We start from the raw sequence: 19,451 nt of genomic DNA, 5'->3' as shown, positions 1-19,451 counted from the left end.
GTTGTAGACATTTTTATTGTAATCTAATAAACGATTTTTACAAATATTGATAGTCTAATTTGCATTCTAACATTAAATTTTAAAATAAACAATGTGTAGACAGTAATTATATGATAATGGGTTGTTGGTATATGTTTTTGTTGTGGTTTACGGTCAAATACAAGAGTATTTATGTTTCACAAACATTTGTTTAAAACTTCTTATTAAGATTTTACATGCATCCTGTTCCAAAGTTAAAAAGTAAAACCTGGCGACGTTAAAAAAAAGCAGACTAATAAGGTAGAAAACAAAATTTTAATGTCAATATCTTAATTACGAATGACCGTAATCTAAAAATAATATGAGTATGAGTAGAGAATGTACTTCCGCTAAGAAGTGCTACAAGTTTATGATGATGGTAAAACAATACAAATATATATATAATAATATTTAATAACTATGTAACGTATTCATATTCATCACTCATCACTACAGCCTATTGCAGTCCACTGCTGGACATAGGCCTCCACAAGTTCGCGCCAAAAATGGCGTGAACCCATGTGTGTTGCCCATAGTCACCACGCTGGGCAGGCGGGTTGGTGATCGCAGGCTGGCTTTGTCGCACCGAAGACGCTGCTGCCCGTCTTCAGCCTGTGTATTTCAAAGCCAGCAATTGGATGGTTATCCCGCCATCGGTCGGCTTTATAAGTTCCAAGGTGGTAGTGAAACTGTGTTATCCCTTAGTCGCCTCTTACGACACCCACGGGAAGAGAGGGTATGGCTATATTCTTTATACCGTAGCCACACAGCATTCATATTCACTATTCATATTAAAATGTATCTATTATTATAAATTATACGTATAACAAATACTGATTGTGAGGTTGTGTAATATTGTGTTGTGTTCCTGTGGTGAGTAAGATGACCAGAGCTCCTGAGGAGGGTCAGGGGTGGGTTTGACAAAGCACTTGCGATACTTCTGGTCTTACAAATATCTATAGACTACGGAAACCACTTACCATCATGTAAGCTTTTAACTGAGATAGGCACAGCAGGAAATTTCCTGCTCAAAATATGGAGCTGCCCGACTGGGGTGATACATCGACCTTACAGAAGATCACAGCTAAATAACACTGCTATCAAGCAGTGTTGTGTTGCTGTTGGTGAGTAAGGTGACCAGAGCTCCTGGGGGAATTAGGGATATGGTCGGCAACGCACTTGCGATGCTTCTGGTGTTGCAAACGTCTATAAGCTACGGTAGCCGCTTACCACCAGGTGAGCCGTATGCTTGTTTGCCAACCGGTTTAGTAAAAAAAGCCGTATGTTTGTTTGCTGACCTAGTCGTTTAAAAAAGAATACCTTATTCACGATTATAAAAAAAAATACTTACGACGCGAAGAATCGATCTGCTTGCTCGATAGTTCCATGGAAGGCTGTTCGGCCATTTGCCAAGAGCACAACTTGATGGAACAGCTCGAAGACACCTGACGCTGGCTGGTGCACGGAGCATATCACCAGCTTCCCTCCAATCGCTAGCCTCCTGAGACGTGAAACTACAGCACTTGCTGCCGAACTGTCCAGACCCGTTGTAGGCTCATCGCAGAACAATATAGGCGGGTCGTTGAGAAGCTATGAATGAAAAGTTAAATCAGCGAATTGAAGTAGGTTATTTATTTATTGTGGGTTTTTTTTTTAAATTTAATAATTGTTCTATAGAACTTAAACCGAAAACAAGACAAATGAAATCAACACTTACTTATAAGGAACTTACAGCGATTGCCACTTTGATACTGCCAGGAATTTCGATAATTTTGTAGGCGCTTTTGTTTGGGGCGAGTCACCCGTTGACCTTCGTCATAATGGCGTAAACAAAATGATAACAGCCTTAGGTCCCATATAAGAAAATGTTTTGATTGTTACCGCGAAATCTTAGAAACTTATAAACAAAAAGTATGTAGGTGTTATCTACAATTTAACTTACGTCGTAGATACTTTAGTTACGTCTAATTAAATCGTTCGTAATCAAAGACACAGGCTTTATATTTCGACGCATGCGATTGTAAGTCTACGAAGTGTCCAAAAAGTATTTATATTATTTATAAGTCTTATCAAATCACATAAATCTTACTTGAACAGCCAATGCAACACGTTTTCTCTCTCCCCCCGATAGCGACTTCAATTTTGTCCTAGTACAGTTCATCACTCCCAAGTCTCCCAGTAACTGCTGGATTCGTCTCGATCGTGCGGATGCTGTGGCACGCTTGTCCATCATGAGACGAGCCTATTTGAGATAAAAATTAGAATAATAATAAAAAAAATTAGATATAATGATTGGTTTTTCCTTTATTGTTTTTATTTACCAAAGTAAATTATTGTAAATATTAAACCGATTTGCTAAAGAAGTAGTAAAATTAGTCAATAGTAAAAGTAGTTGAACTTTATGAAATTTTTTCGATTTATCAAGAAGATATACGCTTAAAATACTATTGTTTACAAACTTGAAGCTGATATGACTTAAAAGTACTTATCCATTATGGATTTCATACTTTCTCTTTTTTTTACATGGAGGTTAATAATTAAATTTAAAAAAAAAATGTTTAATGTATATTTAATGCTCTTTTTCATCATATATATTTTATATCATCTCATATGAGAATAACTTACATAAAAATAAAAGAAATAAAAGAATAAAGCTTAGGCAACTCTACGTTTTCCTGAAGAGTGACCTAGGCGACACAGTGTCAATGAGAGACTTCAAGCGGAAGAAGTCGATAAATATTGGTACACTATAAGATATACTATTTAAAAATATATATGAATTATGAAAACGGCTCACAATTTCATTACAAACGCAAGACAAGAAATAACGTACGATTATGAAATTTTAATTACTGTGAAATGATGAAATAAATTTTAGTCATAGTAAGAGTTGTCGTTCCATAGTTTTTTCCATAAATAGTGATGAGATCTTTTTTTTAACGATCGACTCGGGCACTAGATCATGTAATAATAAGAAATATGTCGGCGATATGTAAATAAACTTGTTTCAACCAAATTTGTTATTATCCGTACAAATATTTTTTAATTTTATACGGTTTAGCGTGGGAACGCAGCATCTTTTATGTAAACATTTAATATTATACAATGCGATTATAAATAATTATATATATGTTATATCATATATTAAAAGTAATCATAAATATAGATTTACTAATATTAATTTGTCGTCTGGTGTGTATTCTTTTGTGTGTCCATCCGTACGTTTGTGTGTTTAATGTCTATGCATGTGATTGTCATGTCTATTACTAATCTTGTACCTGTGTGTGTGTGTGTGTGTGTGTGACAGATACATTCACGAGTAGAGTTATCTATAATTTTGACTTAATTGAATTGGCAAAACTACTAGACCAATTTTCAGAATTTACTCCATAAGAAATGATGTAAGAAGACCCGTGAGTAAAACTACTGCACAATACGCCTACACTGTGTCTTAGATATTCGAAACATCACTGGCTATTAGAGAAAGAGAGAAAGAAAGTGTGTATGATTTTAACTCGACTTGTTGTTTACCTTTGCTAAACATAAGCATGATACTGGATGATATTCTAGAATCCTGCGTCATGAATTAAAAACTATTTAATCGCTTGCAATGAAATTTAATTTAAAATCTTGAAGGACTTTGTTTAATTTCTCACGAAAACATAGTTCGTTCGAATAAAATGACGGGAAGTAACTATTAAGAATAATTTAAGGATATATCAAAAGAATAATTTTGGTACATCAAAATTATGTAAAAACAAATGTGACATTTATGCCACTTCGTAATTTTCATATCTTTTATAAATTAAATCGATGAATAAAACATATTACATATGTAAATATCTGACGCCTGTGATCGTAACCGTGTGTCATATTAATGTCGTATATAATGAAGTATTTTCTTTGAATTTATAATCATGTGTCCATTCTTTATTATTTCAACTGTAAAGATAAAACTTTCCTGACTATCCAATATAGGTATATATAAAAATAAATAAAAAATAAATAAAAGCAAAAATATTTATTGCTCGGACGACAAATGTAATAATTACTCGGACGACAAAGAGTCCATAATTGTTAGTGAAAATAAAAGATAAAAGCTTAATAACTAGTATTAGTACTTAATAACTAAAAGTGACCTCGTAATAAGTCGATTTATCGTTATTCACGCCATAACTTGCGGACGACTTCTTTCATCTTTATTTTACGTTTTCTCATATATTGTAAAAGGAAAGAAAATTAAACACAGAAAAGTATAACACAGAATGTTAAAGAGTTTCAGATAGGGTTGCCAGATGGTCGGGATTCGTCGGGATTATCCCGACATTTCGTATGATGTCCAGAGTCCCGAAAAAATACTAAATGTCCCGACAAACAACAGCAAATCAAAAATGTAAAACTATCGCGATAATAAATGTAATGCGAAGTACATGTGGCAGTAATTTATCAAAAAGGAGTTCAAATTACTAATAATTATAATACTTATTAGAATAAGTTATTGTGATAATTAATGATCTCAGAATCTGCCTAAAAATTTTATTTTTATTTTTGTTATTGTTTTTGTGATTTTTATTTTTATAATAATAATTGTGTTTGCTCGCAAACGAAAAAAAAACCGACTTCAATTACATCGACGAGTAATACAACGTAGATCGACGAAAAAATAGTCAAGCAACTACGCGTTATCAAAGATTACTCAAACAGTAGTTATCAGATCTCGATAAACTTTATATGTGACCACATGATAAACATCAGCTTTCGATTAAATTAAAAATTATCAAAATCGGTACACCCAGTAAAAAGTTATTATGGATTTTCGAGAGTTTCCCTCGATTTCTCTGGGATCCCACCATCAGATCCTGGTTTCCTTATCACGGTACCAAACTAGGGATATCCCCTTTCCAACAAAAAAAGAATTATCAAAATCGGTACATCCAGTAGAAAGTTATGCGGTATAATACAACGTAGGTCGACGAAAAAAGCGTCAAGTAAAAACGCATTATTAGATATAACTCGAAAAGTAGTTGTTAAATCTCAAATAAATTTAAATGGGACCAATTGGCACACACCACCTTTCGATTAAAACAAAATTTGTCGAAATCGGTCTACCTGGTCAAAAGTTCTGATGTAACATACATAAAAAAAAAAAAAAATACAGTCGAATTGAGAACCTCCTCCTTTTTTGGAAGTCGGTTAAAAAGTAATTTTGTTTATTGTTTTTGTGATTTAAATTTTTATAATAAAAAGTGATTTTTTATATTTCTTAATATTTATTTGTCCCGTTGGTCCCGACCCTAATCCCAAAATCCCGACTTTTTGAAAATTTGCCCAGATATTTTAGTCTACCCATCTGGTAACCCTAGTTTCAGATAACAACTATTTTAACTTTCCTTGTTTGACAATTCTTATTCCTTCTTCCTTAGGGTTAATGGCTTCCAATAGTACCAAATGAGCACAGATTATTTCGCCAATGTCAACTAGAATTGTTTGACAATATGTCACACACAATATAATGTCTATAAGGTCAGCTAGTTATGTATGTAAAAAAAATAGCGTATTCTTTAATTAATGACGCAGATTAAGAAATACGCTACAATTTTAATATTTTAGAATAAATATTATACACAGGCTCTAAATTTCCCATGACTTTTGTTAACATCATACGCTTATCCTACAGGCGATTTATTACATAAAACAGGTCGACAGTCATGTAACTGCCTATTAAAGTTAGGACGGAGTCCGACGCTGAGGGTATTTCTGTATTACAATATCTCTAATTTATTTTCGGAACTATTAGATGCTTAAATGCTTACAAATCGGTCGTTAATTAATATTTAAATTGAATGTAACTGTTTTGAAGTATTTAAAATATTTTTTAAATTGTTTTTAATTCTATGATCGATCTACTCGCGGAATTTTAATTGTGGCGACGATTAATAAAGTAACATGAGAAATATTAACCAGGGAAATAAAATTAAATAATTTGATAGCAATAAAATAATAGGAAGTAGAGAAAAGACAAGCACCATAATAGGTAACCCTTTTTAAACTCGTGAAATAATAGCAAAGAAAATTTATTTTGATATAATTTTTTACCCTTGGTGAAAGAAAATAAAATTTAACATTTATAGAAAAAAAAAAAATAAGATTTACAGTAATGCACGAAAAAAATAGAATAAAAAAGTGCGGTTGAATTGAGAACCTCCTCTTTTTTAAAAGTCAGTTGATTTTTTTATAAATGTTTTACAATTGGTAGTTTCTCAATCTTTTCGTACTCTAATTTAGCGACTAAAATTATGTGGAATTATTTTGGAGATATTTATTTCTTAAAGGGTAATAGACGTGCCTACTCGCACGTCTATCTTGCGAACTTGTGGCTCGAAGACCTTTTTCGCTACCTTAAGTACGCGTACTTTAATAAAACCGCCGAGTAAGTTCGTTGGCGATCCGACAAGTTTGAAATTTTGCTCGTAACCCGCCTCCACTCGTGCGTGTGGCAGCACTGCGAGCCGCGAATCGCCAATTTTAACCGACTTCCAAAAAAAGGAGAGGCTCTCAATTCGATTCAGAACCTTAGAACTTTTGACTGGGTGGACCGATTTTCATAATTTTTAGTTTAATTAAAAGGTGGTGTGTGTCCAGTCGTCCCATTTAAATTTGATTGCGATCTAATAAGTAGTTTTTGGGTTATATCAAATAATGTATATTTATTTGACTGTTTTTTTTTTGTCTACCTACGATGTGTTACTTGTCGATGTAATTGAAGTCGTTTCTTTTTAAACACAATTATGTTTCGCTAGTGCGTGGACGCGCAACGCTTATAGTGTAGGTATTTGTTATTTTTGTTGCTTTTGATTGAGAAATTACGCAAAAAGAATTATTCCAGAACTTCGAACTTTTTGCTTTTTATTATGTAAAACGATACAATTCCTAAATAACACAAAGCTTCTTCTGTCGACGACATCGCAATACAGAATGAGTAAGCTTCACGTGTGTCACCGACGTCGAGCCGAGTGAGTTCGCGATCTTAAAAACCGCGTACTTTAAGTTCGCACGTCCTTTAAACCTTTTTAACCTGAGTTAAATATCTTCTGTGATTTACAGACATGAAACGAAATTTACGGAAGTTAGTCCACTCAAGTAGAGAGGGACTAATGCCTGCGAGTAATTTTATAATGGTTAACTTTTAACATATTTGTATAGACGCAAAAATTCGGTACCTAGAAAGCTCGAAAAACTAAATTATATTAGAGCATCAATAACTGCAATTACTTTATTTTATTAAATTTAAGTTGACAATAGAATGTTTGTTCTGATAAAGAAGTTTTAATAGTTATCTAAATTGTACTAGTTAGTGATCTTGTTAATTTTATTTTTCTATTATAATTATTTTTATTTCACTAGGGACCAAACAATAATAATAAAGTGACGTAATTTGTCTTCCTTAATTATTGTATAGAGCAGCCGAGTATCCTTCGTTAAATTTATTATTTTGTTGTTAACTTTTTAATTAATTAGTGCATTTTATGGTAATTGAAAAATTTACCAATTGATTAAATTTTTCATCAGTGTAATCTATGTAAATAAAAATGAATGTTGCTAAGCGCATAACTCGAGAATGGCTCGACCAATTCGGCAATTTTTTTTTGTATGTTCCGTAAGGCCCGCGGAAGGTTTTAATACTAATAAAAAAAAATACTATCAACTTTTGACAAAACGAAGTCTGTCCGGGAGCTAGTTTGCAATAAATCAAAAATATTAAAATTCTCGAAATATGCTGTGTGGCTACGTCATTAAAGAATATAGCCATCCCCTCTCTTCCCGTGGGTGTTGTAAGAGTCGACTAAGGGATAAACAGTTTCACTACGACTAAGCCGACCGATGGCGGGATAACCATCCAAATGCTGGCTTTGAAATACACAGGCCGAAGACGGGCAGCTGCGTGACTATGGGCAACACACATGGGTTCACGCCATTTTTGGCGCGAGCTTGTGGAGGCCTACGTCCAGCAGTGGACTGCAATAGGCTGTAGTGATGAGTGATGAAAAATTTTCGAGATAGTATCTCGAGAAATAAAAATGGTCAAGAAGCCCTTGCTTCGACCCTTCTCCTGCGTGAAGGAAGAGGACCATATCCATCAGCAGAATGTTACAGGCTGAATCAATTAATCACCTCCTTTATATGGTTCTTCAAAAATGCGGTCCTGAGATCGGAAACAATTGTTGCAAAAAATACTTAAAATCATCTTACTAGCAATATTAATTAAATCAATTGAACCCAAGAGTTAACGTCTTAAATAAGGTAAAATCGTCAAGGGTTTGAATAACGGTAACTTTAGTGGAAAACATGATTTTTTAAATTAAAGTAATCGTCGTAATTACATTTTGAGGGACCTCATTTTAATTTACGAAACTTGTTTTAATTTATTTTCTCAAAAATTTAAAAGCTATTAAAAGATTTCGATAATAAGTCTGTTATGTATTAATTTATGTTAAAAGTCGAATGCACAACTTTTTAAATTAAGAAATTACTTTTCAAAATAATTACTTGAATAAAGAACATTCAACACATTTTCGTTGTAATTTTGAGTTTCATCACAATTTATGGATACTCTTTGAAATAAGCGGATTCATACAAACAGTCAGTAATATATTACTAATATCATCAATCAACAGTCAAGTATATATTACTAATTATATAAAAAATATTCAATTTATATACTGTATCTTGATTTCTTGTATTAGGTTAAAATTAAAAGTAATTTCTTATATTATTTCTTTAGACATCGTAATGCGCTTTTGATAAAAACCTAATTCGATTTAATGATTCTCTTATGTATTGGTCATTTATACGCCTTAATGAATTTGGATGTCATTGAGTAATTTATAAAAGTAGAATTGATTGATCTCTCACAGTAGCATACATTATATTTCATCGTACATTTTATGTTTTCCTTTATTTTACAAAAAAAAAAAAAATACAAATATAAAATAACAATGTAATTATAATTCTATTAGCTGAAGTGAGGTGATAATGTCTTGCGGACTCTCAAATGCGTGAAGTTTGAATAATGGTAACTTTTGCCAAAATTTTTGCGAAATCCTAATAAGATTATAAATTCGAAAATTGGTGAGTTCTTTCACGCAAAAACTCCTTTTTATGAAACTTAGTACGTAGATAGCTGGAGATTTAAAATAACACGTAGGCTACTTTATCCCGATATTCCAACGGGATCGCAAATTACGCGGGTGACCCTCGTGGTATGGCTAGTTTTCCTAATAAAAAACTTTAAAAAGAGATTAACGAAATATGTCATGTCGTTCTCAAGTTATCACACAAACAAATAGAAATTCACTTATGCATAAATTCTTTAAATAATTAAAATAGGTATGTACAGATTTTCAATAAAAATCAGATAAAAAGTATATAAAGAGTACATACAATTAAACAGAACGAGGATAGCAACAGTTGAAAATAATAACGTAAACTCGTATAGGTATATCTCTCAAAGTAAATTATTTCAGTGTAAACTTTTCATTTCAATTATAATTTACTCAAGAAACAGCACGAACTGGTTGTAATATATACTTGAACGCCAACAACTTGAAACTATTTCCAGACTGACAATTATGGTCTTTTGTCTGTCATTATGTAATTCTGTTCCTAGATTTGTAAGGATTATACTGGGTCAAATTTATTTACGTGTCTGTATCTTAAATAATAATTTCTATGTAACACACCTCATTTTACATGTAACTGTACTAAAATCGGAAAAAAATCACAGAAAAATGGAAGAGAACAAGATGTGTAATTACAAAAATCGTAAAACTGTCGAACAACTACATTAAATATATAATGTGTTAAAAAAATAATTTCAATAGTTACTGTCGCTATGACTCTCATTAGAGTAGTTTGAAGGAAATGGAAGTAATATCCTAAACACAGGTTAATAGTTAGAGGCTGTCCCATCAACGTTCGTAAATTGCCAATGTAGAACTTCACGTGATTGTAAGTAGTTACACTGTAGTAATTAATTGTATAAAGTACACTAAAAATCGTATTGTATTCTAGTTATATGTACGCTAGTAATGATGACGTGTTCACGCAACAGTCACAGCACTGGCTGGTTCGATCCCCGCACATGACAAAGATTTGTATTGGCCATACAGATGTTTGTCGTGGTCTGGGTGTTTGTGCAGTCCTTGTGAGTCTCCCCACCGTGCCTCGGAAAGCACGCTAAGCCGTCGGTCCCAGATGTTATCATGTACAAAATGTTGAATGTTCAAAATTTTTTGAATAGGCAGACGACTTAACTATCTAAAGCGCATGCTACTGAATGCAAATACCTTTAAGAGGAATTATATGTATATTTAATACCTTGCCATATAACTGATTGTAATTTTTTTTCAAACATGTAATTCTGTTGCTTGTTTTTACTAAATAAATAAATAAATACACCTAATAGCGATCGGTTATCATAGTAGGAAATATATCCGCCAACCCGCATTGGAGCAGTGTGGTGGATTAAGTTTTGATCCTTCTCCTACATAGGGAAAGAGGCCTATGCCCAGCAGTGGGATATTACAGTCTGAAGCGTAATGTAAAATAACTTTAAATATATATATATATATATATATATATATATATATATATATATATATATATATATATATATATATATTTCATGAAGCATACATTTTTTCCATTAACAGTTTTGTAAAACAAATAGCTCGTTACTAAAATTTCTGTCGAATGTTTCATAATTTTTGACTTTACATACAGTAATTGATTAACAAAGACCCACAGATCACTCCCGGTGATTAGTCAAAGACCGCTCACATTAAATATTCCAACTTAAACTTCAAACAACATCTTTCTTGTCCCTCATATCAGAAGGTCACTCACCATGAACTCCATATGTTCGGCGACGGTCAGATCATCTATAGACAAGTCCTCTTGTGGGACGAATCCCGAGATGCGAGCGATCAGTTCGGCGCCAGCAAGCCGCCCGTTCAACATCAGGTATCCTGATATAGCGCTCTTATCTCGACGACTGATAGCGGCTAGTAAAGTTGTCTTGCCGGCACCACTGATTGAAAAAAATCGAAAAACATACATTAAAAAAGCTGTAAACGTGTGTAAAAGTGTGTGTGTGTGATAACGCACCTGTAGCGTCGGCTTTTGTTGCTACTTCTCTATTTCTTTGAGTTACATTCCTCGATAAGGAGGAGGGTTTCTAAGAAAAATTGTCAAAATCTGAGCATTAGCAAATAAACTGATATTATCTTTAACTTTATATATACTAAGTTTCCTTATAACGGGTTTTTAAACGCAAAAGAATTTTGGAACAGATATTATTTCGTTTAAAAAAGCACTATTTAGCGTAATAAAAAAGGGGACATTTATTTTAACGTATTAATGATTGTAGTACATTCATCCACAATGATGATGATGATATTTATGTATGTTCGGGGATAACTTAGTCATTTATGAACCATTTTTTGTTGGAAAGGAAATATCCCAAGGGTGGTACCATGGTAAGGAAACCAGGATCTGATGATGAAATCCCGGAGAAATCGAGGGGAACCTTCGAAAATCGTAGTGACGACTAGTCGTTTGTTAAGTTTTTTTTTTGTTAATTTTTTGGGCGTTTGTTAAATTATGTTCTAAAATAAAATGTAAAATTAAAAGTATCCACTTTAAAGCTATTTGTTTCGAATTTAGCTCCCATCGATAGCTCATTACTATTTTTATCATCAAATAGAACATTAAAGAAGTTAAGCCAACATTTGCCAAAAAATGTATGAAGCATGAGTATTACAGTAAATAAAAATATAATAAATATAATAATAAATGTGTGTAGTGCGAAAAAAATAAAGGTACATTAATTTTTTTCTTTTCTAGATTCATGGCATATATCATGATTTTCTATAATTATTATGATCCAGCTTTGCCTTTTTTTAAAGATAATTTTAAATTAAAAATAAGTTAAGGTACAATAATGTGTTTTCTATTAATATGCATTTAGTCTCTATTCGTATTTGTCTAAAACATATTCCTCGCTCAAATGTTTCCCCTATTTAATGGATTCATGGTAAATGATAATGATCAACGACGTTCTAAGCCGCTCAAACAGGTTTTACGAAGGCCACCGAAACCCATTGGTTGGCCATCGTTAGCATGGTCTGAACGCATCATAAATTAATTTTTAAAAGTTAAAAGTGATAGATCTTACTCAAATTATATCAAAAGTAACTTTATTCAAATATGGTTCAAAAGTACTTTCGAATCGCCATTTTACAAGTTAAAATTTTATTTTAATTTATTATGATTGGTATTTTTAAACGTGAAGCTACCACCGATTCGAAATGTAGATTCTGCAGAGAAGAATCCACGCCTACGCCCTCCCTCCCATTTAATAATATATTTCAACTACAGATCTAGTCATTTTCGAGACTTCATACTTAATCATCGAATGATTCAGAGAGTGACTTTTCGCATACCTACTACGTGATATATTTACAAGTAAATGTACGGAGCTTTATAATATAGAAATAGTTATTTATTGTTTATAAGTAGCGCTCACCTTGAACCCATAAGAGCTACTAAATTGCCCGACGACACCACGCCGCTCACTGAAAATAAGACAAATAGCATTAACATTTATTACATCAATCGCACTCTGTAGAGAAAACGTTCGAAATATCAAATGCTGCACCCACCGAAAATTCAAGAAGTACCTTTTTCATTAAAAGATTATCTTTTTTTTTAATTTACTTGCCTCGGGGAAGTAGGGTTGTGGATTTACCTATTATTTAATTCTTATTAGTTATTACTAATAAAAGTCCCCGTTGATTGCTTCTGATAAGAAAGTAAGATCTTTATTTAGTAGTCGGCCATGTTCAGTCTATCAAAGTGCACCGTTACTGATACTGATTTCAGGTAACTTAATTTTCTACTGTAAGTCTGTATTTCTACTGTAGACCCTCGAAAACAGTTTATAGAAGTGCCTTAGAAAATAGATCAGTCTGTAATTCATCAACAGAGACTTATCGCCTCCCATGTAGAATAGCACCACCACATTCGTTGACCACGCCGGCGTGGTACCCCGGCGAATGACGGCGTTAAAGAGTCTAGGAGCACATTCGTAGCTCCGTCAACCCCAAGCCCTACCGTTTTTAAGATGCTCGAGCGCCGCACTAATCTCGTCGGCTTCGATATCTGGGATGTCTTCCGAAAATGGCCCAACTCCGTGATGTTATAAAGCGCTCTCGGTGCCCGTGATTAATATTTGTTACAGGTCAGTCTACAAAATGAAATGAACCGATACAGTCTGTAAAAATGTCTCACTACTGGGCACTTATCTCTTGGAGACGCGTTGGCGCAGCGGTCACAGCACTAGCTATTGCGCTGGCCATTGCGGGTTCGACCCCCGCTAACGACAGACATTTTTATTGGCCATATAGATGTTTGTCGTGGTCTGGGCGTTTGTGCTTGTGTACTGTGTGTGTTTCCGGACTTTCGACACAGGAGAAAGTCCTACTAGGGGCCGTTGAGTGTGAACCGTTTATTTATTTATCTCTGTTCCACATGGGAGATACATTGCAGCTTAATCAACCACGGCGGTGTTTCAATCATATGATTTACGCGTTCAGTTCAACATACTCGCCTATTTTACTATCATGGGTCAAATTGTTTAAGTAAATAAATTATACAATAATTATTTCTTCCTATCTTTTAAATAAATTACATGGACAGAACGCTAAATAATATGTTATTATATTAAAAGTAACAACTGACATTTAAAAAGTAGCAAATGTTAACAAACATGGTATACAGTGTAAAGCCAGTTCGCTATTAATTGTCCCTGGTACAAAAGTAACCTGACGTCACAGTAGTAATTACAAATAACTTGTAATGTGTACTTTTATTTAAATAATAATATATTATAAACATTAAAGTGAATTTTGTTTCTTATTTACCACTAGTGTAGTATTTCATCGATCCGGCAATTGCTTATTTTAATTAGGAAATATCGTAAAGCGTAATTATATTAATTTGTATGGATTCCTGAACATCAAGTAAATAGAACGCTGACCTTTTGCTATTTTGAGTCACTAAACATCACTGCAAATGTGGTATGCCATTTAAAAAAAGGTTACATTACTAAAATATTTACGCTTTCGATGATTTTCGTTTTTTTTTTTACTTTACTAGCCAATTCGTGTAAATCTAGAAGAATTAAACGTTACTTTATACGATAAAGTTTATAGGCTGTAAGCGCTTATATGCAGCGGCCAATAGGTGATCTGTTGGATGACTGGACCTGAACCTAAGCAACGTGACTAGTTTTGTAGTTGATTTATTACACTACTTAAAATGTTCAACGTTACGACTAATCTAAAAATAGTGTAAGCTCTAACGTAGGTTTTTTGCTTCCTCGTCTTTTTTATATTGTAACGTATAATGACTTGTAACAATTCTAATTAATCGACAGGTATTTGTTTAAAGTCACAAATCATTTTATTTTTATTTTAAAACGTTCATTAATACTAGAATTATTGTTGGCCGATTTCTCATAAAAAGATATGTTTAGCTGGTCACAATTGAATAATATTTAGCAAATAAGTGAGGTAAAGCACAGCAGAAAATACCTTACAGAAGATCACAGCTAAATAATTCTATTTACAAACATTGTTATGTTCCTGTGGTGAGTAAGTACTCACAAGTAAGTACAAGTCTGGTCACAACCAGATTTCCTGGAAGGGATTGGTGGGTAGGATCGACAACGCGGTTGCAATGCTTCTGGTGTTACAGGCGAGCGTCTAAAAGCTATGCTAACCATCAAGTAAGGCGAACGTTTGTTTGCGACGTGGTTATGAAAAAAATATATTTTAAAATAAACTTTAAAAAATGGCGTAAATCTCAATTTTACTGTAGGTATTTTTTAATATGTGTCAACTTTTTACTGAGTCTAGCGATTATGATGTTTCTTTCAAGGCGAAATCTGACAAGTTGTTTAATCTATATACATATAATAAAAATGTAAATGTGATATGTTTGTGCACGCTAATCTCAGAAACGACTTGTGCGATTTAGATGCGCTTTTCACTTATATATTGTGTTAAGCTTCACTTAACATTATGTTTGTTTCATGTCAATCGGTTCGTAAATAAAAGTTATGCCAATTTAAAGAATCACGTTGAACGTGTAAATGACTACCCAAACGACAGTGTATATATTCCAAAAGAAACTAAAAGATATATTCAAAAAATTCTGTCCAAAGTCAATATTCCACGCGGAAGAAGTCTCGGGCACAGCTAGTCTTTAATAATACTTATTCAATTGATAATACGTTAATGATGTTTTTATTTTATTAGTTGCCGATGTAAATTTAAGCCGGTTTTTTTTAAATACCGAACATAATTATTATATAACTAGCCGTGCCCACGACTTCGTCCACGTTGAATTTAATAAAAAGTTATTGTTCAGTTCGCAGAGTTGTAAATAAATAAAATTCAAAAATAAAAGTAGCTAAAGTTACTCCTTATTACATCAGCTACCTGCCAGTGAAACTCCCGTCAATATCTGTCCAGCTGTTTCAGAGATTATGGAATCATAAATACATGTTTTGAGTGTCGCACGCTTACATATTAAAACTAGCTGACCCCGCAAACGTTGTTTTGCCATATATGTTATAAAGCCCCTTAATCCCCCCTTGCCCCCCCCCCACCCCTTATAACTTAGGGATATGAAAAATAGATGTTGTTGGATTCTCAGACCTACCCAATATGCACACAAAATTTCATGAGAATCGGTCAAGCCGTTTCGGAGGAGTTTAACTACAAACACCGCGACACAAGAATTTTATATATTAGATTGGCGTGCTTGTGATATTGGACTAGCTGCGTTATAAGTTGTAAGGTGTTTGCAGTCTCTCGGTTAATTAACTAAAAGATACTTAATTGAAAATCTGTAACATATTGTTGTTAGTGGAAACTTAACTGGTATATGCATTGTTGTTAGTGGAAACTTAACTGGTATATGCACTATCTTGTTGCTGTTCTTTTTTTACTTTGTGTTATATTTTACTGTTTGTTTCCCAAATAAAAATAAAAAATAAATAAATAAATAAATAAATAAATAAATATTTATTATTGTTTTAAATAACCTATCATATATCTAAAATAAAGAGAATAAATAAATTTCAGCCTTAATTTGACATTAAATTAGAAAGTGTAGTCGATACAATTAAACCGCAAATAAAGTTTATAGTTTTAATCACCTGAACAACAGTTTCTCATTAATAATTAGCGTAACACAAAAGGACACACTGCTTTGCTTTCACAATCGTATAAATGTAATTAAAGTGATGTTAACAAAGATTAATATAATATGTATCTCCTCACTCGACAAACGACAAGCTCGTTTTTTAAATCCGATTCTAATAATAATCAATTGACAGGTCCATAGATAATCTCTCAGCTTGCTTAGTCGCGGTAACGAGCCGGTAACCTACGTGGTCTTTGGTGAGCTGCCGGTGTCGCTCGTGTTGCCCGCGTTACAAGTTTTTATAACATACGACATCAGAGCCAATATTTGAATTTATCTCGTCCCTCAAAATACGTAGAAAAAAATTTGTCTCGGAACGTAGTCGTAAAAATGTCATTAGAATATTAGGATGATATTAGGAGTTATGACCAACGATATTTAATTTTCGATAAATGAACGACAATAAAAGATAAAAGTAGATACCTATTTAAATTGCCTGGAATTTGATACTATTAAATAATTCCGTTATAAGAATCGTTAATGTGATCGTTTTCGATTACAAAATGATTAACAAATAAGTTTCGAGGTAAAGTACCTACATTTGAATTTTTATATGGGCGTTACACAATCAACAAACTTAACATAAAATTTTTCCAACTAATGTAAATCGAAGTTCGATCTGATGTATCAAAGCGGTAATTTAAATATTTTTATGGATTTATAGATTTCATCCAAAAATTACTTCGAATGACTTATCACATTATTTTTTATCACCTTATCGGGTGGGCTTTATGCTTCTTTTACAATCCTAAGTAGTTATCTCCCACCCTCTCTAGGAGCTCTGCCTAGCTAGCTACATAACACACTATAAACATAACACTACTTGGAAATAGTATTATTTAGCTATGATCTTCTGTAAGGTTGAGGGACTTTCTTAAATGGGCTGCTCTAGATTATGAGCAAAATGTAATCTTCTGTAGCCTACGTCAATACAGTTAAATTATTCTTTGAGATGTAGAAAATCGACTGTACGCAGTTAGGCATACGATGTGAAGTCATAAATGATAAAACCACTACTGCCACTGACACTAACTACTGACACTGTAAATGGAATATACAGCGAAGAACTGTCAAATTATATCGAGAAAGAAACATTTGTTATAAATTACTTTAATCTGAGTGGTTCAGAAACTTATATGTTCTGGGTGGCGTTTGGCAAGCTTCTTCGAGTAATGCGGTTTACCTCCTAAATTCACTTAACGTACTATGGAATGGACTCTCCTTGGGTTCTCTCTCAAAGATGGGATTAGAAATGAGACTATCCGCGAGAGTACGAAAGTAACCGACATAGCCCACAGAATTGGCAAGTTGGCAGTAACAGTTGAAAGACACAGTGGTCACGTGAGTCGCAGGTTCGATGACCGCTGGAGCAAACTTGTCCTGGAGTGCAGACCGTGTATTGGCAAACGCAGTGTGGGACGTCTTCTGGCCCGCTATATCGACGATCTACGTAAGATTTCCGGCGGATTGGATGAGGATTACAGAAAACCAGTATCTTTGGTGCGAGCTGTGGATCGACGCGCCAGAAGACTCATAGGTGACGAATCGCTGGTTTGCTCTTGACTTCAAAATCTCGAACATCGGCCCAAGGTTGCCTGTTTGTCGGTATTTTACAGGTTATATTTCGGAGAGTGTGCTCTAGAACTATACAATTTGGTTCCACCATCACCTTTCTACCACCGAACCGCAAGGTATCGCATGAATCTGCATCGCTACGTGGTTGAAATCCCACGATCTCGCACTAAACGGTTTGCTTCCTCGTTCCTAATACGCACCGCAAAAATTTGGAATGCCCTTCCGGCTTCCGTTTTTCCAACAAACTATAACTTGGGTATCTTTAAATCAAGAGTGAATAGGCATCTTCTAGGCAAGCGCGCATCACCTTAGGCTGCATCTTCACTTGCCATCAGGTGAGATCGCAGTCAAGCGCTAGTCTATATATTTAAAAAAAGACCTTAGGGTACCTATGTCCAGCAGTTCAATGTGATCGATGGTAAGTACGGGTGTACATAATGGTATCTTTATTTTCTAGGTATTCAACAAATACTTATTAAATAGTTTTAAATAAGTATTACCTCCATGTAGTACTTTAACTTCTTCATATGTAGGTGACCTCCATATACTAGTCTGGTGCTTCTTCTTCCGGTACACTGATAGATCTTTCCAGGCCAGCGTGAGGTTCTCCGGGGTGTCGCCGAGTCCAGCCATCTCGTCATCTTCCCAGTTTACAACCGCGCCGGTTAAAACATTGCGTGTTGGGATTTTTAGGCCGAGATCCTTCATTTTGATATTACGTCATTTGGCACTGTGGACAAAAAATAATATTTCTTTAATATATGTTATAAATCAAATACGAAATGTCCGCGTTAAAACGGACTACATTAAATACAGCTTATAGCAATGAATTATAGGAATTGGATTTAAAAATTAACATAAAAAATTAACATATAATATCAAAAACTTTGACATTTGGGGCCTGTTTCATCAGTTGTGGATAACGCATAATATGTTTAACGCAATGAATATATTTGACGGATGACAGTATCCGACAGAAAAAGTTTTTGATTCATTATTATTTTTTACTATCGAATTCTTCTATATGTATTTATGAGATATTTCTATTCGTATATATTATATCTTAAAGTTATAGTTGACAGAGTAGAATTGAGCAGAAACAGGTCCTACTGGCCTATTATACCTATTGCTCTATTTGTATCGTCATCCATCAAAGAAACTTCGTTTGTTTAATATTGTCATCAGATATGGTAATTTTTTTTTCGTTTCTCTACTATCAATTATAAACATATTAATGATATCTGCTTAATACCGGTTAATTAATTAATATTCTTCGAGTATTCTCTATACTAGTGACATGACTGACATAAATAGCTGAGCTATTTTGGTAACATTGAAACTTGGAAGCTATTAAGCCGAATTAATGAATGATATCGACTTTACGCGAAACATGTTAGTGATAATAAATAACATTATTTCTATCGTTATAAGATAAGAACTATAACTTTATTTTTATATAGAACGATAACTTTTCCATAGATAATTTTTTTAGAAAAAAAAAAATATTTTAATTATACGCTAGAATA

At 33.5% G+C, this 19,451-nt stretch overlaps 1 protein-coding gene across 1 annotated transcript in view; it reads right to left on the bottom strand.

Moving 5' to 3' along the window:
• LOC123666979 (protein scarlet-like) overlaps positions 1-18,633 on the bottom strand; it is a 29,386-nt gene extending 10,753 nt beyond the window's left edge. Inside the window, exons 1-5 of the mRNA XM_045601018.1 lie at positions 18,426-18,633; positions 12,605-12,653; positions 10,924-11,107; positions 2,108-2,260; positions 1,370-1,608 (exon numbers count right to left, since the gene is read on the bottom strand). Of these exons, the coding sequence (XP_045456974.1) occupies positions 1,370-1,608; positions 2,108-2,260; positions 10,924-11,107; positions 12,605-12,653; positions 18,426-18,633 (833 nt within the window). The remainder of the gene's footprint in view (positions 1-1,369; positions 1,609-2,107; positions 2,261-10,923; positions 11,108-12,604; positions 12,654-18,425) is intronic.
• Between the last annotated feature and the right edge of the window lie 818 nt (positions 18,634-19,451).

Source organism: Melitaea cinxia, chromosome 1 (genome assembly GCF_905220565.1).
Source record: "Melitaea cinxia chromosome 1, ilMelCinx1.1, whole genome shotgun sequence".
In the NCBI taxonomy this organism is placed as follows: Eukaryota; Metazoa; Arthropoda; class Insecta; order Lepidoptera; family Nymphalidae; genus Melitaea; species Melitaea cinxia.
Note: the sequence above shows the minus strand (reverse complement) of the source record. Positions and strands in the feature narration are given on the sequence as shown.